Source organism: Juglans microcarpa x Juglans regia, chromosome 5D, assembly GCF_004785595.1.
Source record: "Juglans microcarpa x Juglans regia isolate MS1-56 chromosome 5D, Jm3101_v1.0, whole genome shotgun sequence".
Taxonomy (NCBI): Eukaryota; Viridiplantae; Streptophyta; class Magnoliopsida; order Fagales; family Juglandaceae; genus Juglans; species Juglans microcarpa x Juglans regia.
The window spans coordinates 19,726,041-19,748,536 of NC_054602.1; the positions used below are offsets into that span (position 1 = coordinate 19,726,041).

A 22,496-nucleotide genomic window follows, 5' to 3' on the forward strand; every position below is an offset into this window, starting at 1 on the left:
TCTTGAATATATATATATATATTTTTTAATTTTTAATTTTTTTAATAAAAAACATGACACCACTATTATGGGGATGGTATAAATTAAGGGGCAGATGTGTAAGAAAAAATTGAAAAATCGGTTGAACCGAACCAGACTGGGGGGTTGATTCGGTTTGTAACCGGTTTGGTGTGGTACCGATTCTTAAAAAGAAAACCGGTCCTAAACCGGTACGGTATTGGTTTTTATATTTTGAAAACAGTTTCAAGCCGAACCGGACCGGTACATATATTTTTTAATTATATATAATTTATATATTATTATTATATATATTATATGGTACATTTCTAATTAATATAACTAATTTTATTACTCAAGTCTATTAATCTTATAATATAAAATTAATATACTAGTATAATTAGACACTAATTATACTATTTTAATTTTATTAATCATGTTTATTTTTTATTTTTGATAAACTTATTTAAGTTTATTAATCTCACTAATAAGTTAGACACTACTTATATTATACTATTATAATTGAATATTAAAGAATCAGTAATTTTTAATAATAAATAATAAATTCTCACAATTAAGTTTAGTATAAAAAAAATTATAATATTAAACATATATAGTGTCACACGTGTAAATGGTAAATCGGACCGGATCAGACCGAAATCGAAAAAGTCGAAAGTTCTAATTTTGGTGATAAATCGGTCCGTATTAGTTTTTAAATTTTCAAAACCAATATATATCGGTTTGGTTCCAGAATTTCTTTAAAACAGGATCGAATCGGATCGGTTACACTCTTATTAATAGACATAAAAACATTACTCTATTGGATTTATGAGAAATTTCAATAGAATAATTATTTTAAATTGAAAATTGATATTTGTAATCTTAGAGTGTGCAGTCATTGCATATACTCTCTATTTTTCCACTTTTGTAAATTTATAAATAATGTTAAATACAGTTATGAATTGTACAAACATCACATACTTATTTTGAAAAAGAGTTAAGTATATTATTAAAAAATTATTATTTTTACATAAATCTCATATTTACTCATTTTTTTTAAAATAATATACCGCATTTACATAATCTATCGCTACAAGTATCATTTCTGTTCATTTATCATTTTGCCCTAATTATTTCCCGCCAACAGAACGCACAAATCGGACTGGCATTGTAGCGTGGCTCGGTCGCCTAGGGTTTTCTACCTTCTTTGCAGTTAGTGTCCCTGATTTAGCTACTCACCGTTTTTCGGGCAGCTTTTCCAAGCTTTATCCATGGAAACCGACGAGTCCCCGCGCGTGCTTCCTTTCCAGCTTCAATTCGATAAGCCGGTCGCTTCTCAGGTTCTTTTTTCTTTCATGGCTTTGTGATCGACGGGTTTCGAAGGTATCTGTATGTGTCCATGTGCGTTTTCTAATTTCTTTCTTACAATTATAGATAAAAATTGCGGAGTGGAATCCGGAGAAGGATTTGCTGGCCATGGTCACGGAGGACTCAAAGATTTTGCTGCATCGTTTCAATTGGCAGAGATTGTGGACGATTTCTCCTGGTGAATATCTTTCTCATCTTCTCGTCCTTCCCGCCATTTCTTTGGTTTTGGTTAATTTTCTAAAATTTGTCCAGGAAGGTGCATAACATCCTTATGTTGGAGACCAGACGGCAAGGCAATAGCTGTTGGGCTTGAAGATGGAGCAGTCACACTGCATGATGTTGAAGTTGATGGCCTTACTTTATTTTTCTTATTTGCTATTTATACTTTGGCTATACACCTATATTTGAGACCCATATTCTCCATGCTGAAGACAATATATCATTTTCATGAATATTTCTTTTTTCTTTAGTTTCGCGAGCAACATAATAATCGAACTAATGTTGGTTGCATATAATGTCTGCGGAAATGCAGCTTATGGCCCTTTTTCCAGTTTCATATCATCTTGAAAGTCTGTTATGGTGCGTGTGAACTGAGCTTGGGTTGGTCGTCACTGCATTATGAGTAACATAGACCTAGCTCAAGAATTACTTAGCCAAACACATAACGTGGTTGTCAACTTTTTATTATGGGTCATAACATGGTTATCAACTGTCAATAAAAAACATAAAAGGGGTTCATATTAATCGCTAAGATGACCCGTAAATAAATTAGCCATTGTACCAGTCATACTTTATACGGACTAGAAAGCGATTATATGGGCTTTGATATTACTGAGTTTTGTCTTTAAAATATCTGTGGCTTTGAAATCAAATACAAGATTATGATTTTAAGTTTTCTCTGGTAGTGTTTCTGGAGACTATTTATTGCATTGTTACACCATGTCAAATTTTGTGTTTATGTTGGCAACTGTGATAGGATGAAGATTTACTTTCTTTTTTCCTAAATCATATTCTTTACGTTTGACTAGTCATTTGATTAAAGGTGCGATTTTATAAATAAGGATTTAAGTTTGCCTAATTTGGATTCTTTTGCTGGGTGTTTGTGTTGCTTCAGTTTTGTAATAATTTTTTTTCATCTCTTACATATCTTTTAACTTAGCATAAAAATTTGGTAATAATACATCTTCTCATTCATTTGAATATTTTTCATTTCATTTTTTATCACATAAACATGGCTATTCCTTTTACCAACATGTAGAAATCTGAAGTGTATTTGGATAACGTGACGAATGTAGAAGCTCTTAATTTAGTGCATATTGCTGATCAAAATCTAGTGCATATTGCTTGCTTGTTGGTGATGTCATCTTGTCGTTGTAAATGTGTTTGATTGTGGAAAACTGTGAGTTGTATACTTCAAATTATATTTTTTGTTACCCGTCAAGGTGCAACCTAATGCTCAATGGGAAGACTTGGGGTGAGCTGCAGACTCGGACATCCTAAATTCAATTTGCCCTAGGAGTTACTTGGAATTAGCTAATACATTATTATGAATGGTTGGGATTGTGTATCTGGGGTTTACTCTTAGGGTTGAGTCCAAAGGGATCTGCCTTGGTGAGCATCCATGTTATAAAAATATGAACTTTTCATTGTTTATGCCTTCTCTAATCATTGATATTCTTTTTGTCAAGCAGAATGGAAGGTTGTTGAGAAGTTTAAAGTCCCATACTGCTGCTGTTTTGTGTCTTAACTGGGAGGAGGATAATCATCTTATTAAAGTATGCCTTTCCTTTTTAATCTGTATATGTGCATTCCATGTACCATTTTGAGCTTGATGGATTTATGGATAAAAAAGAAATAAGTATCATTTATGGGAATTATTACTTTTAAAAAAGCATCATTTGTGAGAATTATGACTGGGATTTTTCGGAAACTTTTGTTGGGATTCTTACTAAGCTGGTATTGTTTTCTACTTCAGTTGAATATATGTTTTGAACTAAGAAGTTTTGAATAAACTCCATTAAGTTTGAAATTAAAGTTAATCTTGGGTGTTCTTGAAATTTTTTAAAATCCTTTTTTTTTTTAATTTTTTTATAGGTAAGAAAATTTTATTCAGACAAGTAAATAGGTATAGCCCAAGTACACATATTTTTTTAAACTTTTATGACAAGGAATCTTGTAGACCGTGCAAACCATATCTTTTTACCCTATTAAACTTCTGATCTGTGTAATGGGTCCACATCACACGGATCAAATAAATCATCAGCTTTTCATTGATGGGTAGTGACCCTTATAAATTGTTTACATCCAAGGGTTCAAATCTTAGACTTGGGGGAGTATATCCCAAGACCAAAGCCCTTACCATCACCATTATTTTATTTGAAACATTTGCTAACTCTTTCATTTGTCCTCTTTTTTGGTCGAACCATTTTTTTTCTCTGGTGTTTGGGAAGGGGTGGGGTGTGTGGAAGGGGTTTTTTGATTGCAGCTGATATTTTCACTTCCATCTCATTTTTCGAATTGGGTTATAGGATGGCAATGGTAACTTATCTGCATATGAAGATCGTACTTCATGTTTCTTTCCTCCTGCTCCAACGGTTCCTCGAATGCCTGGAGTGGTATCTGGAGATGCTAGCTTCGTGGATGACAATGAAGATTCATTTCGAGAATTTTCAAATTCTTCACAACAACGCTTTAACATCTTGTGTAGTGGAGACAAGGATGGAATCATTTGCTTTAGCATATTTGGCATTTTTCCAATCGGCAAAATTGTAAGTTACTATTTTCTTCTGAATACTTCTTTATGATAGTGCGTAAGTGATGGGCTTGGTGACTCTGATTGTCAATGGCTCTCTTAAATAGCCATGTCTTGTTGTTTCAAGGTGTGTATCATGAAATCTATAAATTAGCTGTACAATCCACAAGTGCGTTATGCTTTGCTATAATTAGTTGCTTTGTTAATGCATATTTCATTTTTATACAGGATCCTATTTATATGCCAAATTTGGTCATCCAAATTGCTAAAAGAGTGTCTTGTTACTTGTGAAAGGGCTGTGATTCTCTCGTGCAAAACTTGCTTGAACTTAGATTCCTGTTACCAAGTGGCAGGATACACAAGACAACTTTTGGAAGATGTAATTTATGAATTAGGCCTAGAGAGGAAAGGGAACAAATATCTTTACTATTTAGTTATTGGGCCATTCAAGTATGTATTCTACCTGTCCCTATTCTTGTCACAGCCTCGTGTTATCTTTGAAGATGTAGACAAACAAGACTATTTGATAGGCCGCTCAGGATTGACTCAACCAAACTTGAATCCAGCTAGGTTTGTTTTGTAAATTGCTGTTGATGTAAAATGATGATTGATTTTAATGTTATAACGCTTGATAAATTAGATTCGACTCACATAAGCTCATATAACTTCTTATTTGTTATTATGTTTTGATAAGCAAGAAATCTTTTTTTTTTTCTTATTATTATTATTAATGGCAAAAGGTGCAACCTGAGTAGACAGGAAGTATTCAAGGGCACCCATCTAGAAGGAGAAAATGATATAAAAAAATCATGCATGCTTAGGGGATGCTTGGGTAATGAGATGAGAAGAGAATTCTATGAATAGGGTTTGAGTTAAGATGTTTTATTGGGTTTTGGGAAAGGAGAGAAAAAATTGAATAAAAATATTATAAAGTTAAAATACTGTTAGAATATAATTTTTTTTAATCTCTTAATACTTTTAAAAAGAAGAATATAATGTTTAAATATAATTTTTTTTTTTGAAATTTGAATTTTTTTTTTTTTTTTTGTGTGTTTTGTTTGGAAGTTTGGAAAGTTGGAATGATTAGGTAATGATTAAATGAAAAAGTTGAAGGTTTGAAATTGAAAAATGTTTGTTTGAGTGATGTTTGGAAAGGAAATTATGAGAAATTTTGAGATGAGATGAGATCATCTCACTTCCCAAACAAGCCCTAAGTCTATTCAAGTCTATGGATGTAGTCAAAATGAAAAGAGTATTAATAAAGAAATTCTTGAGCTATTCTTTTTTGATAATTTGTGATCCTTGAAGGCTCTATAATTTCTTTCCTTCCAATTACACTAAATGAGTCAAAGAGTGTCCATTTACAACACTACTGTGATTAGCGGGGCCATCACTTAGTCTTCTCCAGCAATAAAAAGATTGACAATTCTTCTGGGCATAACGCAAGCCAATCGAACTTGACCGAATAGGTCATTCTATAGTGCACTTGCAATCTCGCAATGGAGTAGAAGAGTATCGACGGACTCCTCACCCTTCTTACACATGCAATACCAATTGATCATGGATATTGATTTCTATTTACCTAGTTCATATCTTTGTTTTGTGTGTTCTTGGGTCTCTTTTAAATTATCCATGTCAGAATCTTCCCAAGAGAGGCTGTCTAAGCAAAAAACACAACTCTCAATGTGATCTTTGTTTGCTTCATGCTCTTCCATGGAAATAGGCTGTTAATATGAGGATAGCGTATGTTGTAGAAAGAACATTCGTTCAACAGTACTCTCTTGGATGGGATCTAACAAACGTCTTCACCTCTTCTCCTTTTGGTGGAATTTAATAGATTAACTGATGACATCCATCTCTCAATCTTGCACCTCACTCCAATCAGGAGCATAAATCTCCAAATTATTTGCCACAGAAGCAATCTTGTCATGAGCAAACACTACACATTCAAAGAAACTTCCTTGAGGGCCCTCTCTCCACACCACAAATCTTGCCAAATTTTATCTCGGATTTGGCTTCTTCAACAAATTAGATATGGTTAGAAAACTGCACCCCAACCTTTCCTGATATTCTTCCACAGACCTACCCCATGCTACCCTTGGACCTCATTTGTACTCCATCCACCCCACAAGCATCCTGAAATATACTATTACTCTCCATTGAGCATCTCTTATCATTTTATTCACACCACAGCCACTAAACCAATAGTGCACAGTTAAATAGGAGCAGCTTGTGAACCCCCCAACCAACCTTTAGGATCAGAGAGTAAATGTTGGCCCAACTTGCCAAGTAAAATTTTACATCTTCCCCTAAACCGCCCGAAAGGAGGTGAAAATAGACTTGAAATATGTGGGTAATGTTAGAAAGAGTGCTGCTCTTGATCAAATCGATCCTACCATCTTTAGACAAATACACCATCTTTCAACCGGCCAATCAACACTCTATCTTCTCAATAATCTCATCCCAAATCGTCTTTGCCTTAAAAGTGGCCCCTTATGGAAGGTAGGGACACTTCATTGGCAACGAGGACATGTTACATTCCGGATTACTCGCCAAACTGTCCACATCAGAAAAATGACCCATTGGACCCAATTTCGATTCAGCAAATTAATCTTTAATCCGAAGACTGATTCAAAGCATTAGGGTAAAGCTTGCTAACACTGAAGGTGATTTGGGTCAGCCTCAAAAAATGGCAAAGTATCATTTATATACAGAAGATGGGATAGATTAATTACAACAATGTTTCCAGCCCCCATAGAGAAACCTGAAATAAAACACCCTTGACCAACTTTGTTAGCATTTTGCTTAGTACTTCCATGACTATAACAAAGAATAGAGAAACAAATAGTGGTAATGCAATAAGCTACCCAAGATTGCCATATTCCCCAAAACCACATCTCCTCAAACAAATGTAAAAGGAACTCCCAGTTAATAGGATCATATGCCTCTCAATTTGTATCACCCAATTTGAAGAATTGGTCACATCATTAATTTTATAATCAACTGATGACATGATCTCATTTGACTGGCTCCACCTTTGTGTAAGCTTCTAGGTCCAAAGTGGACATGATGGTCTCACTGCTTTTTTTTTTAATAGATGTGGTCTCATTGCTTGTACTACTACTGCCCACCTCAATCCATTCCCCATTATTATTTCACTCTCTTGCACATATATAAACAACCTCCTACTTATAAAAAAAAAACATATATATAAACAACCTCCTACTTATAAAACAAAAACATATATATAAACAACCTCCCCCTCTTCATATTGAACATAGGTAGTGGAACCAACCCCAGTGACACATTCTTTCCCCTTTTTAGCGTCAAAGTCCACTCACTCACCTTGTCAACCCCTCCTATGGTCTGTCTCTAGTAAAACCTCATGATTTTCCATATTACAGAGATCGAAAGGAGAATCAATAACAATATTATTGCTTGGCTTATGGAGCTCTCAACCTTAGAAGAGCTTGTATCTATATCCATTGGCTCTTTCGATGCCCTCTTGGCACTAACCTACTATGTCTAAATGGATTTTCATCCATCTCAATTAATCCAACACTCTTTCCATGCAGAACATCTTCATCAATCAACTAAATAATGCTATCCTTGAGCAGAGCCTTGGTTGCTACACCATCCGGAGGAGAGCCAGTCTCCGATGACCTTTTCAGTTCATCCACATGTTGGGAAATCGATACCTGTTTCAGTACTTGGTAATACCTAAACTGCTTGTAGTTGTGTTCATCCCCGTAATTACATGCTACCGATTGAGCAAGATGGTTCAAAACTTTCTATAAATCTATAGAAAGGGTATATAAAGGTATCCAAAAAAAGTTGATTTGTCAAAATTTATAAATAAAATTATAAGATATAATATAAATAATATATTTTTTCACATCTAAGTAAAGAACTTGTTCAGAAAATAAATAAACCATTGGTGACGTGAACATAAAATATACATCGATGATAAGCTCAAGCTTAATCCATATTCAAATAAAAATTAAATGAATATCGCTTGATTACCCACGACTTGCTCGAACTCGACTTGCTTTTGTCAATATCTCCGATCTTCTTTTTGTATATGATACATTATTGTTTTGTGAACCGGCTCAATGCCACATTCAATCGTTGAGGGCCTTTATGCTTTGCTTTGAAGTTGTCTCTAGTCTAAAGGTGAATTTTATGAAATTAGTGATGGTCTCAGCGGGTTATGTGCATAATAAAATAGAATTGGCTTGTATTATGGGATGCAAGGCATCTTCTCTTCGTATGAAATACCTTGGTCTTCTCCTGGGTGCTGCTTATAAGTCAAAGGCGATGGGATGGTGTCATTGAAAATTTTGAGAGGAGGCTACAAGCTGGAAAAGAATAGATTTGTCAAACAGGGGAAGACTCACTCTAAGAGCACTCTCATTGGATTAGCCAAAGTTAAAGGACATTTTTTATGAATGTAAGAGAAATTTGACTTTTAGCTATTCCATTTACATAAATCTCCACATTGGAATAACTATTTTTTCATTATATAATAATAAAATAATATAAGATGAATTTGGTTTTAGTTATTCACATCAAATCTCTACATTAGATTATACATTTATTCATTATATAGTAATGAATAACTAATAATTTTAAAAATATTTAATTTTTTTAATTATTAATTTATTTTATTTTATCATATTTTATTATTCTACCTATTATATATTAATTAATAATCATATTCTTATTAAATTAATATATCACTAACTCAAATTAATATATCAATTGTGATAAAATATGTGATAGAAAGAAAGGGAGAGAGAAATAATTAATAAAATATGTATTTGATGTATGTACAGTAACCTTCAAATTTGGAAAAACTTTTGAAAGTCACTGTAGCCAAATTCCAAATATTTGGAATTTAACTAATCCAATGTGAGCATATTTTGCTCTCTAATAGATAAATACTCATTGAATTTAGCTTTTAGCTAATCCAATGTGAGTGCTCTAATCAGGAGCACCCTTGCTAAACTTCCTACATATTTTCTATCATTATTTTCCTTGCCTACTGGTGTGGCTAATTAGATTGAGAAGAGATTCCATGCTTTCTTGTGGGGAGGAATTGGCGAGGAAGCCAAGCTTCATTTGGTGAGATGGGATAAGGTTTGCTTGCTGATTCCTTGTGGAGGGTTGGGGATTTTTAAGAAGGTGCTTCTTGGGAATTGGCTATGGCGCTTCTGTGGATGAACTTAGATGTTTCTTTTATATACCTTATTTCTTTGAGCCTTTGCTATTGTTTTCTTTGGGATTAGTTTTTATGATTTTCTTGTTTCCACATCTAGCTCCTAATTTGTAACTTGGTGTTCTCAGTTGTATACTCCTTGTGTACTTGGTCTATGCCTTGTTACTTGCTTTAATAAAGTTTTATTATATGTGTAAATAAAAAATTCAGTAAGTATGAAATCGGTTTGGTTCGGTTGGTCTTTGAGTAGTTTTCTAGACCAAACTGAACCGATCGTTCTATATTTATGGACCCTGAAACCAACTGGTTTGGTCTATAGTTAGTTTTCGGTTCAGTTTACCAGGATGATTTGGTTTGGTTTGGTTGGTATTATGGCCCAAATGTACAAGTGTTTAGCCCAAATATCAATTGTAGAGGCCAAATGTTATTATTATTTTTTGATTGGCACCGGGTGTCTGGGAACAGCGTCTTGACTAATCCTAAGGGTGCACAGGCCCTTGGCAAGAAGTTTCCCGCAAGTGCACCTCGGCTTATTCAAGAGGAAAATCCCCTAGTCCGATGGCCCCTATAGATTGTTTGTACCTGAGGAGATTTGAACCTTAGACCTAGGGGAACATACCCCCAAGCTCAAAGCCTTTACCACTTGAGCCAAATATTATTTTTAGTGGAACATCAATTGTATAATATTTATAGTATATAAAAATATTAAAAAATAACTAATTATACATGGATTCTAATAGGTCCGGTCTTGTCCATGGTGAAAAATGCATGCCCAAGGACCAAACTGAAAACTAAAACAAAAAAACAAAGTCAAATGTAAACCGAAACCAATTGTGCTAGGCCAAAAAGGGGACTGAACTGTGCAAAACCGGTTGGTCGGTTCGGTTTTACTGTTTTTTTGAACAGTCCTATAATTTAGTCAGTACTTTGGTTTTAACCTAACTTGTTCCAGGTTCTTTATTCTTATTTTCATATTTTTGCTAATAAGTTAGTCCAATATATTTTCAGTTTAATGTTTTGACTTGTCACTTAATTACCTGTTTTATCTTATATTAATTGTTTATGCCTCATTCATGTTCAGAACATACACAAGTTCAGTTTTCCTACTCTTGTGGATATTCAAGCTACTTACCGACTTGTTAATGCTTCCATTTACAAGGTATGTTATACTTCATGTGGATGGTCTTGACATTTTTACGCTGTGCATTTGATAATAAGATGTTTACACGACCATTCTATACATCCATATGGAATGGTTTAATTAATTTTCTTGACCAGATTGTTTTCACACGAGCAACATTAACGATAAACATATACCAAGAAATCTATCCAAGTTGATTGCTATTTGAGTTTCTCTTTCATTTGTCACCTCACCTCTTTTATGATTGGCCACAGTTCTCTTGAATAGATGAAAAGATTATGCAACAAGAAAAAAGGGAAATAAGTGATCAAATGAGTTGGATCGGTTTTTTCTTCATGAGCACGGGTAAAGGGATCATCAGTCTCCTTAGTTGGAAAGTCCACCTATGGCCCCTTTTCCATATTCTATTGATTAGTATTCATACAGAATTTTTAGTTTCATGAACATGTTGTAGAGAAACCCTTTTATACTTCCTTATTTTAAAGTTGCTCGCAGGTGAACTCCTAATAGTGCACAAAAATCTGATCTTGTTACACTATTTTTTTATTAGGTTGCTTTATCAAAAGATCTTTGTCATTTGATAGTCATGTGCTCTGGAGAACTTTTTGAAGATACCAATGAATCACGAAATGGAAAATTGGTTGGACATGGTACGAATGGCTTGCATTGCTTCGTCCTTGATACTTCTATATTTTGGAAGAGGTAACTTTGCAGTAGAAAATGGGATTTCTTCAAAATTGTGTGGTCCTAGAATTGTTTTCTTTTTTCATTTTGTTTATGGTTCTCTCTTTTGTTTTTTGGTCACATTTTCAATTTCTTTCTTGCTAATGTGCTTTAGAGTTTTGGGCTTTAAGATTATCTGGCATGAAGTTGATCTAATAATGATATATATTTGTCCTCCCTGTATCAAACTATCCCCATCTCCCTATCCCTCACTCTCTCTGTCCCTCATTACAGGAAAAATGAGCTTCATCAGGTGGCTCAACAAGCATCTAATATTGAGGATTTGACTGAGGTTATCCGTGCATCACTATCAGTAATGTGTAAGCAGTGGTCTGATGCCATGCACCATTTTCATGAGAAGTTTGATTCTTTGTCTACACTGATTATAGACCATGGTAACTGCTACTAGTAACACAAAGGTACAGTCCATTAATGTAATTCATAGCTATTTTTTTGTTTAATCATTTATACCCTTTGTATATAGGACTTGACTCATCTCCCCAAGAGGAGTTTCTTAGCCTTTTAGGTGGTGCACGGACTAGTCCAGCAGTTCATCAATTTCTAGTTAATTCTCTTGGTGAAGTGGTATGCTCAACCTTGTGTCAACTTTGTGAAGGAGATTCTGATTTTACATTTGATACAGCAAGTTAATCATTTAATAGGGTGTCAAGCGTGTGTCGAAGGTTGTTTGTGGTGCTGGAAAAGAACTTCAGCTCATTGTCCTTGATCATCTACAGGTGCATTATTTACTTATTTTGGACAGTTAATGACTTGGTACTTTCTATTTACGATCACCTTTATGGGTATGCAATCTGATTTTTTTTTCCTGAGAAAATATGTCCAGCATCCCATGATTCATCACTTTTGGCTTTTGAGACCACACTCTTAAAGAATGAGCATTTGAGACTCCATTCTTATCACCTTTAATTTTAATTGCCTTTTAAAATTTTTTAACGGGAAAAAAATCAGTTTGCAGCAGGTTGGGTGTCTTCCCACTTGGTTCTAGCCCTTGCACTAGGCCACTATGGGAATCCCCCATTATAAGCCATGTAGAACCAATCCTAACCAGAAGTGTGAGACTTGAGTTGTGCTACTTGCTATGATGGCCTAATGAGGACTTAAGGGATTTAAGGGGGGAAGATTTTAATACCCCAGACTGTGTATGGGAAAGGAAGGTGGTGAATTAAATCCCACATTGCTTGGGAAAGTGAGGTTTCTTGCCCTTTGTAATGAATTTCAAGGGACTCTAATTGTGATCTTGATTAGTCCTTTACTTTTACCTATAAAAAAAATCTTGCTTAGTCCTTGATTATAAGCTCAAATGTGGCTTGAGCCTTCATTGGGTCATTACAAAGTCTATTAAAATCAAAAGTTTCAACACTAGGATCTCAAAAGCCAAAAGTACCAGGCCATAAAGGGTGTAGCATATTTTCATTTAAGAAATAAATTCTGTTCTAGGTAAAAGCTAGTTTCTCGTGAAAATAATACTTGGCTAATGGAAATATAACCATCATAAACCAGGATAAATCTCTTTGACTGTCCACCATTATCAAAAGCTGACATGCAAATGCATTACTGCAAAGTAATGCTTGATATCTAAGAGCTGAAGCTGACTGCATTACAATCTTCTTAAGCAAGGCTTGTAAAGTAGTTAATTTGCATTTCTTATATCTTTCTCTATACTTCGGATGTATAGATGCTATATCTCACCAAAGTTTGGCCATTTTTCTTCTTTATATATTTGTTGCTGCTTGCTATTTGGTGGAGTTGTATGTGTCTGTGATAGTTTTGTTTATCATGTTCTTATACCAATGAGCTTGATTAGAAGCTAAATGATAAATATCCACTCCCCAGCCTGCTGCCGAAATAATTGGATTCAGGATGGGAGAGTTGAGGGGCCTTTCAAGGTGGCGTGCACGCTATAAGGGTGTTGGTTTGGATGAGACACTCATCAATGATGCAACAGAAAAAGCGGGTATGTTACTTGTACAAGTCGAACGGTTTATCAGAGTGCTTTCATCTGTGGTGCAGCAGGTATGGTTGTTTGAGGATCTTTTTTTTTTTTTCTTTTTTTTTTTTTTAACTTTTACACTTAATTTCTTTGGACAGAAGTATTTTTGGAAGTGTAACTGCATGATTGTGTTGTAGGTATCTTACTACTATTGACATTGAAACACTCTTTTCTTTATTCTGAAGTTCCCATTTATGTATCTCTTACAAAATTGTTGTCAAAATCTTTGACAGAATATGCTGCTATTGATGAGTATTGGTTAAGTGCATTAATTTTAGTTGAGTAAAAAATAGCTGTTCATCGTCTCTTCTTTGAGGGCATGGAGGAGAGATTCTATTATAAGATGAATTTGTAGTGATAGAATTGGTTTCAGCCTGTAGTGTAGCCTTTTCCCCCTTCTATCTTCATTATCATATTACCAAAGTAATAAATTACTAACATAAGTGAAGCCTTCAGTTTTTGTTTTTCAATGAGCAATCTGGCTCTCTCTTTCTCAATGCTTGTGTCAATATTCTATTTGAAATCATTGTTCTTATTATCAACGTTTTTTAACCGACATTGTAATATGAAATTATAAAATTAAAATAGTAGTTGTTTTCTGATTTCTTGTACCTGACTAAAAAGCGTGTACATTAATTATTAAGTCCTAAAAACTGGCCAAAACAAATGAGAGGATAACATCTAGGATTTGTGAATATGTATTTCTGATGTCTTTGTTCTTTTTTCTTTCTTTCAGTTTTCAAATTTCTTCAACTGGCTTTTAAAATGTATAAAGCTACTAATGTCGGAACCCAGTGATCAGCTTCTACCGTATGATAGGTACACCTCTCTGGTTTCCTTCTGATTTCCTAAGGTTATTGACACATTTTTTGGGGGTCATTTTATTTATTTATGATTTTGGCAGTGAACTTCTTGTAATATTTTTGAGGTTTTTATATGATCAAGATCCTGTCAAACAGTTACTGGAACTATCTGAAGTTGACGGTGATATTGAAATTGAATTGTAAGTTGAACTTTTGGCATTTACATCCTCATCTGTTATTTTTGTGCATGTGATAATTTCAGCTTGGCTATTACTTGCAAGGCAATTGCATGTGTTGACATTTGAGGTTGATACTGTGTGCAAATCAAATCAAGATTATTGATGAACATGTTCAAGATGGGGGCATCGGAGAATTGCGTGCACGATGGGGGCATCGGAGAATTGCGTGCACTACTTACAGATAAATTTGATTTATACCATGGTCTTTGTACTGAATGGGATTTGCTCCACCCATAACAACAGGTGGAAGAAAAGGTCACAGTCAATCACATCCGGAGAAACACTAGCCACATTTGTGCTATAACCCTAAAAGACTAGTCAATTTGAAACTATCCTAAAATCACTTAAAAAACCTAGTTTTTCCTCATATGTAGCCAAGGTGAGACTTAACCTCACACTTTTGGGGCCAGCAGACTAGGAGAATTTTCTCTTGAATTATCCGAGGTGTACTTCCGGGAAACTCCTTGCTCAGACCTATGCACCCTCAGGATTAGTAAGGACTTTTCCCAGACACTTGGTGCCAGTAAAAAAATGTAGGTTAGCCATATTCCCATTGTAGGACTGAGGTGTTACTTATAAAAAAAAAAATGTGGGACTGGGGTTTACAAATGCTGTCTCCTAAATTCCTGAGGTGCTTGTCAAGGCCATACTCCAGTATCGCACAGCTAACTGTCCAACCTGGCCCTAATACAATATATAACGACCCTTGGGTAGCACTAGCCACATTTGTGCTATGACAAAAAAAATAGTCAACTTGAAGATTCCGTAAAATGACATATAAAGCCCAGTTTCATGTTGTTAGAAACTAATGTGGAATTCGGGAATTACATAGTGTGAACCGGATCAAGATTATTGATGAGCATGTACAAGAAGGGGCATCAAAGAGTTTCTTGAACTGCTTATAGAAAAATTTGATTATACTATGGTCTTTATACCAAATGGAAGTAAGGGTCACAGCCAATCACATAAGTTTCCTAGAAAAATATATTATTGGACAACTACGCTCTTATATTACATAGGAACTGCTAAAGTCTCTTCAACTTCTCTAATGAAATCCAAATGAACTACAGTTTGGCATTGGTTCTCTAAAATTGGGTTACATTTTGATGCCAATGTGTGTGTGCATATCTGTACACATGATTACATGCACACACTTGCACACCTTTCAAATATGTCAATATGTTTTTGCAGTGTCAACGTTAGTCTTCAAGCAATCTGATGTCTAAATGCTTCAGGGAAACAATGCAAAGAGTTAAGGAATTAGTTAATTTTGGGGGATTTTTGGATTGCGAATATCTGCGAAGGACGCTAGCTAAAGAATTTCAGCTGATGGAGTCTAGGTATTCCCTTCTTCCTTCTTTTAATATTAAAGGGTGTAGTTGTAATCAAGATCGCAGTGAAAATGGCCCCCAGCGCAATGCTCTAACGTCTTCCGAAACCAAAGAGAACTTTGTTCCAGTATGTCATCATTCAATTAGTGCTGTTTCGATTCTGTAAATTCTAATAAAATCAATGTTTAGTGCAGAATCACAATTGCAGGTTGTATTAGTTTCCCAAGCATAAAAATATGTACTAATGAGTTCTGAACGCCATTTTTAAATATTTTCAAGTGATAATGTTATTAGGATGGAAAATAATGAAAGAAAAAGAAGGGGAAACAGGAAATGCCGAAGATTCTGAAAATCAGAGCATAAAAAAAATTTAATTAAAACTTGTCAGACTTTTGTTGCTAGTATCAAATTTGAAAGCATGATCTAAAATATTTTCTTTTTCTCCAACTCTTCCTCCCTCTTATAGATAAATATGTAGATGACTATTTCTTACGTTTTATATTTTGACATACACAGAAATTCATCTCTTTTGAGTAATATTTTTCTATTTTACATCAATTTAAATTACTTTATTAATGATATTATTATTTCAGTTTTAGTGAAGCTTTTCAGATGCCCCACTGTACAATATCCGAAAAGATACTTTGCGAGAATCTGTTGCCACTGTTCCCTCTTCCATCTTTGCCGGCACCTACTTCTTTCCCTGTCCCTGCATCAATATCATACTATGAGGTACTGTGCTGTGTGTTTTCCATGTCATCTTAGTGTTAAAACTGCATGATTATTCAGTGATTGATAATTCTTTAATCGATAAAAGTACCCATAAAAAAATCACCTGATAGAAAACAATCAAACATCTAGGTTCTATGATGTTGGTCGCAAAATTCTAGAATTTGAGAAATTTTACTAGAATTGGGCCAAATTGCAAGCATTTGATTTCTAGAGCTGGTGGCTAAAACTCACTGTGGCAGGGCACTGTTAATGCAAAGTTATTATTTCTGTATCGTTCTGGCCAGAATGGCAAATGCGTTGTACTGGCAAGCAACCGAAAATGCCTAATCCCCTGTTCCATCTCGCTTAAATTCCAGTCCCTTTTTGGTATGTTCCACTCATCTCAGCATATTCAGCTTGGTTTGACATTGCTTCACACCAAAAGAAGCAATCTATGTCTAGGATTAACATGGGAATGGAAGTCGTCTTATTTCGTGTCTTGACTGTGAAATAAGCCTATTAGCTCATGAGCTTATTTCCTAGGTTGGAACAAGTTTTTTGGATCCCCTTTTTTCACCCCTCGGAATACCTGTTTTGGCTTGAGGCAGTTATCTTAAATTATCTTTTGACATTTTGATAAATTTCAGCACTAGTTTTGCCAAATTTTCATGCAAACGGTTATCAGTAATTCTGTTTTATATTTGAAGTATTAAAAAACTTTAATGTCCGGTTAAATTTGTTATATTTAAGAAATTTATTGTGTTGATGAATTTATATACATAAAACTATTTGTTGGATTGTTCTAATACTGATACTTTCAATCCCAATAAACAAATTGAAATAGTCATTGGAGTGGAATTGATAATTTTGTGTTGGAATGGTGGTGGCATGTGTTGGAGTTATATTGCTTTAGAGGTTATGATGGCTAGGTGTTGCAAAGTTGTTTGGGTTCAAGAAGAGGACAGAAAGTACGAGGGGTAGGAATCCGTACTAAACATGAAATAACCCTTAATACTAATTTCAAACGTCTTATGACCCAAATCAAGTGAATTACACCTCTCTGTAAACTACCTATATTTTTTTATGACTACCTACCTATATTTTTTTAACAAAGCTATGACAACATAAAATTAGTTTGACAAAATATTAAATTTACCAACAGGGAAACTTACATAATGAAATCTATCTGGAGATTGTTAAGTGTGTTTGATCTCGATAAGCTCAGACTATATGTACTCTAAACAATCGCATCAATGAGCTCTGCTTATTTGTATAAATGAATATCACTCTGCATTCTAAGGTTTCATTTCTTACGTCTGCAGGATGCCTCCCATGCCACCTCATCTTATCAGACTTGTGAAAATAGGTGTATTGATTATATATCTTTCCAAATACCTGATGAGTCTTTCCCGGAGATTGCGAATTGTATAGGCATAGCAAGAGGGTTTATGAATCACTTGATGAATGTCAAGAAGGGTTATACTTCATTGGAAATTGTATTGCTGTGCGTTCCTGGTGGTTATCAGTGTGTGGATCTTTCCTTATATAAGGTGAAGACCAAGATATACTATGTACCATCTTGTGGCTTATATTTTTCAGTTGTTGTCTAACCCATTTTGTATAAACAGGAAAGTCAATTTGTTTTGTTATTAAATGAAACTAATACCTCTTCTGAAAGCTCTGGAGATGCCTGTATGATGATTGTACAAGCAAGTGACCTTCCATTTGTATCTATCTCACAATCTACTAGTCTAGACTATTGGATGTTGCACCAACTAAAGGTAATCTAGGTCCCATGTTTCATCCTCATTTCCACTTTAAAATGTTGTTGGTGTTGCAGGTTTGGTGCGGAATTTGTAGTTTTTCAACTTCATATCATTGCCAAATTCGTAGTTTTTGTAAATTTGCTCTTTGGATTTCTGTGTTTTATTTATTTGACCTCCTCTGTCCCCACAATGTGACAGCTCCTTTTTCCAGGCTATGCTGGCTAACAGCTAGTTTCTTGAGAAAATTATTTCATCTTAATTTCCTTTATTTTTACTTTTTTTTTTTTAATAAAAATCTCTCAAGTCAAGCATTTCATTTGTCTTCTCTCAACTTCCTCCTTATTTGTGTGGTTGCCGAACTTGTGTGCATGTGTTGCTTTTTTTTTGGTAAGAACATTTAAATTTTATTCCTTTCTGCTCTTTCACGAGTGTTTTCTTAAGATGATTTTTCGTAAACAACCAAGTTCCCTGAAGGTTTTTATGTGCAGGACTCTGTTGTCTACCTACAAATGGAGAATGAAAAGGTTCGCAGTATCCCTCACCCTGTAATCGCTCCCTTGGCAGTTAGCAGTGAGTCTTTCTCATTTTATATTGGTTTATTATGCTTTTCAAATTTTGTGAAGAACAATAATCCTGGTAGGGGTTCTATTTAGTGGAACAATGATCATGATGATGAATTAATTATGTTGACTATTGATATAAATCTCTCATGTGTGCTTATGTGCGTCCTGTATGTATGTGTGTACACTTTTCTTTTTTTGATAAGTGTATGTGTGTACCTTTTATGAGCACGAGTATGGGTAAAGTGATCTCAGGTGTGATCTCCAGTGTTGGTGGGAAGGAGGTTTGGGGGCTCACAATTTGATGTGGTTCAACCGTGCTTTCTTGGGGATATGGTTAGGCATTAGGCAGATGAGCGTACCAATTTCTTTAGACTGGACCACTGGTGGTGGATGCAAAATATGATAGTTGTGGGGGAGGGTGGAGTCTAATGAGTTTAATTGGCCATATGGCGTGGGACAATTCAGTTTGTTTGAAATGCTGGCCTGTTGAAAATGAAGGTTCAGTTGTTCGAGAGAGAAGCTTTGTGCAAGATGATCTCGGGATGCTTTGTGTTGTATTTGGAGAGAGAATCTGTTAGAGCTTTGAGATAAGGAAAGACATTGGTAGATATGAAGGATTGTTTTCCTTAAAACCTTTATCATTGATTGCTTAGTCATTTTCTCTAGTTGTCAGGACTATTTAACTCTTTTCATTCTCTTATTAGGAGTTTTTTGTGTATAAATCCTCTGTACTTGAACAATACCTCGTTTCTTCATCATTAAAGTTTTAACACATTAAATTAATAAGAAATTGGGAAAATTGACCTTTACCCCCTCAAACTAGTGCTGTTGTAATTTGACCAACAAAGTATTAGAGTTGTTATTTATTGAAATTTAAATTACAATTTACCCACTTGTTAAGATCTTACCATTGGATGGAAAATAGGTGACCTGATGTGATTTTAATGACTGAATTTTAAAAGAGTGAGCAAATTGTAAGGGGAAGTGGTAGTTTTGGGGTAAAATGATAAATTTGATAGTTTGGCCGCCAAATTGGAATTGGAGTTATAGTTGGGGCAAAGTGTATTTTTCCGAGAGAAAAATTCATTAGAAAGAGAAAAGTTATTGTGCATACAGGAAGTATACTGAAGACTTGTCTAAATGGTAAAGGATTCGTGCACTCTGCCTTTTCAAGCTACTTCACACTTCAGTGTAAAGAAGAATTAGCAAAATTGTTGCAACCTCAGTTTCTCATTTGAAGTTATTATATGTAACAATTATCTGACCTCAAAGATAACTTTTATTGGGAATATATTCCTCCTTCCATGCATAGAAGAAAGTTCAGTGTCTTTAAACTGGATCCTAACCAGTTACATAAACCTTGTTGTAGATTTGTTGAAATGAGTTTGTGCTAGTGTCCTGACCTTGACATTGAAACCTATTTGTAACAGCATCCCGAGGTGTTGCTTGTGTTTTTGCTGCAAGAAAACGTGCCTTGGTCTACATCCTGGAGGAAGATGAAGATGAGGTCTCAGATGCAGAATAACGACCTGATGTGTCTTTTGTTTGATATTTTTTATAATTATTTTTTACTGTACTTTAAAACAAAAACAACGTTGAATGGATTTAATTAGTTGTGTTTTGTTTATCTTTTTTTTTTCTTTTTTATAATTTTGGTCTTAATGGGCTAATAGAATTTATCATTAGTGAATGCAATGTTGCAGTCGATTGGTAGCAAGGAATTCATGAATCATTCAATAGAGGAAAGCAGAGCACTCTTGTTACAGTAATGTACGAACAACCGTTGTCGCTTTTTGGAGATTTCTATTTACGAAAGGGAAAGGGGTGGTCTAAGAGGGTAGAGAAGGTAAAGAATGGTGAGCTTTCAAGGGAACTCAGTCATCCAACAACAAAGGGAACAAATGAAGTTGTCAAATATGTGCTTGGAAAAAGAAAAATCATCAACTTAATTCCCTTTTATAACTCTATGAAATGGATCGTAGTTTTGAAAAACTGAAATTTATTTATTATGAAGTGGCATGATTGCATTGAATGATAGTAAATATACTAGTCATAAAAAAGTTATACGTGTATCATTATCCAATTTGAAATTTGTTGGAACCGGAATACGTAAACATGGTTGAAGTGGACAGAGGACGTGCATGCTGGCACATCAACATTTTTCTAGATTTATGCCTCTTTTGGATGTTGAGATTGGATGAGAAATCTGTGAAATATGAATAGTAATTAAATGATTTGAGTTAAAATATTTTATTAAGTTTTGGAAAATGAGAGGAAAAAAATTGAATAAAAATATTATAAAATTAAAATATTGTTAAAATATAATTTTTTTAATATAACTTTTGTTTTGAGATTTGAAAAAGTAGAATTATTTTTTGTGGTTTTCTTATAAATTTGTAAAGTTGTAATGATTATGTATGATTAGACGAAAAAGTTTAAAATTTGAAATTGAAAAGCGTTTATATTTGAGAAGGAAATAAAATGAGAGATGAGCATCTCATCTCAACATCTACACATCACACATGCTGACTCTCAAGCAAGGTCTGAATCATATCAATCATCTGATTTAACCTATTAGAGATGATATGTATTGATTGTTACTGATCATCCAGTTGTCGACGTGTCGTTGCATAGCTTCTTGTTGCTTCTGGTTCGTTTCTTGGCAAGCTTTAAAATTTTACATGGCTTCGGAGATGGTGGATCGAAGGAGAAAAAATGGGGATTTAGGGCTCTGGAAGAGAGAGGCAGCAGTTGAGAGAGAAGAGGAGATTTCACATGATCTATATGAAGAAGAACTAGGGTTCGAGAGGAGCCTTATCCTGAAGTCTAAATGGCGCCTTAGGGAATAATGTTAGGAACCCTGGTCTTGTCCCTAACACTAAGGTCCACGAGCTTGCCTTGGTGAAGATGATGACCGAGTGATCTTGCTATCTTGCTTGGCTTTCACCAAATGAATGGTGTTTGAGTAATGGAATGATGAAGATGATGCACTTGGGTAGGCTAAGTGTTTAGGCTAAGGCAAATAAATGTGGGTGGTTAGACTTGTTCTTGAGTGAGATGCCAAGATGATGGTGGCTAGGGTTGAATGGAAGAGATGAGGTTAGGGTTTGTTCTTGGAGAGTGGCGCCAAGTTGATGGAGTGGGAGTGTTCTAAGAGTTGATTAGGGTTGTTTGATGCAATGAGGATGGCTTGGGGTTGCCCTTGATGTTTGGGCCACTTAGATGGTGATTAGGGTTGGTAAGGTGAAGTGTAGTTAGGGTTTTGTGGGGTGGCTAGGGTGGATTTCGAGATTTGGAAGAGTTGGCTTAGGGTTGGATTTTAGGATGATGTTAGGGTTTAAAGGCTAAGGTGGGCGGATTGGGATTGACTTGGTCTTAGGAAGATTGGCTAGATTGAGTTGGTTTAAGAGTGGATATGGGAAGTTTGTAAGATGAAAGGAATCTTTGAGTGAAGAGGGGAATTTGAATTTGAATTAAGATGACAAGTCAATAATTGATTTAGAGAGATTTTAGGAAGAGTGATTTAAGGAATTGAAGATGATTTACAATTCCTTAAATTAATGGATTTGAATTTGAATTTTGCATTTGAATTTGAATATGATAAGAGGATGGAGAGATTTTAGGGATGTGATTGGGATGAATCAACTTTCTTAAAATTAAAGAAGTTGACTCAAGATGGACTCTTGATGGATGGGTGACTTTAGGATGGCCGAATATGGTAAGTGGGCATTATGGAAGTTGGTAGGAAATATGAGATTGACTAGGTCAATGAATATGAGGGATGAAGGGCAATTATGAGAATGTGAACTATTATGAAAAGTAAGGCAACACTAGGGTTGGTCGAGTATGTGGTATGGAATGGATCAAATGAGC

The 22,496-nt window shown here is 34.8% G+C and overlaps 1 protein-coding gene across 2 annotated transcripts; it reads left to right on the top strand.

The window, feature by feature from the left end:
- The first annotated feature begins 1,118 nt into the window (after positions 1-1,118).
- LOC121266024 (anaphase-promoting complex subunit 4) lies at positions 1,119-20,235 on the top strand. Of its 2 annotated transcripts, XM_041169714.1 has the most exons (19): positions 1,119-1,337; positions 1,432-1,543; positions 1,618-1,709; positions 3,057-3,140; positions 3,894-4,133; positions 10,417-10,494; positions 11,027-11,178; positions 11,434-11,594; positions 11,684-11,784; positions 11,862-11,936; positions 13,054-13,233; positions 13,947-14,029; positions 14,115-14,213; positions 15,488-15,592; positions 16,177-16,315; positions 17,617-17,844; positions 17,923-18,075; positions 18,549-18,630; positions 20,054-20,235. In XM_041169714.1, the coding sequence occupies exons 1-19, from the start codon at positions 1,269-1,271 to the stop codon at positions 20,146-20,148; spliced, it is 2,328 nt and encodes a 775-aa protein (XP_041025648.1). In that variant the 5' UTR covers positions 1,119-1,268; the 3' UTR covers positions 20,149-20,235. The 2 variants fall into 2 exon arrangements, with proteins under 2 accessions (XP_041025648.1, XP_041025649.1); XM_041169715.1 differs by lacking the exon at positions 11,862-11,936.
- The last annotated feature ends 2,261 nt before the right edge of the window (positions 20,236-22,496 follow it).

Excerpts from the sequence above, each read along its gene's own strand:
- LOC121266024 (XM_041169714.1), top strand. The coding sequence starts at position 1,269 with ATGGAAACCGACGAGTCCCCGCGCGTGCTTCCTTTCCAGCTTCAATTC. Across the intron at positions 11,785-11,861 it reads TTAATTCTCTTGGTGAAGTG|GGTGTCAAGCGTGTGTCGAA; the intron begins GTATGCTCAACC and ends ATCATTTAATAG. Across the intron at positions 14,030-14,114 it reads CAGCTTCTACCGTATGATAG|TGAACTTCTTGTAATATTTT; the intron begins GTACACCTCTCT and ends TGATTTTGGCAG.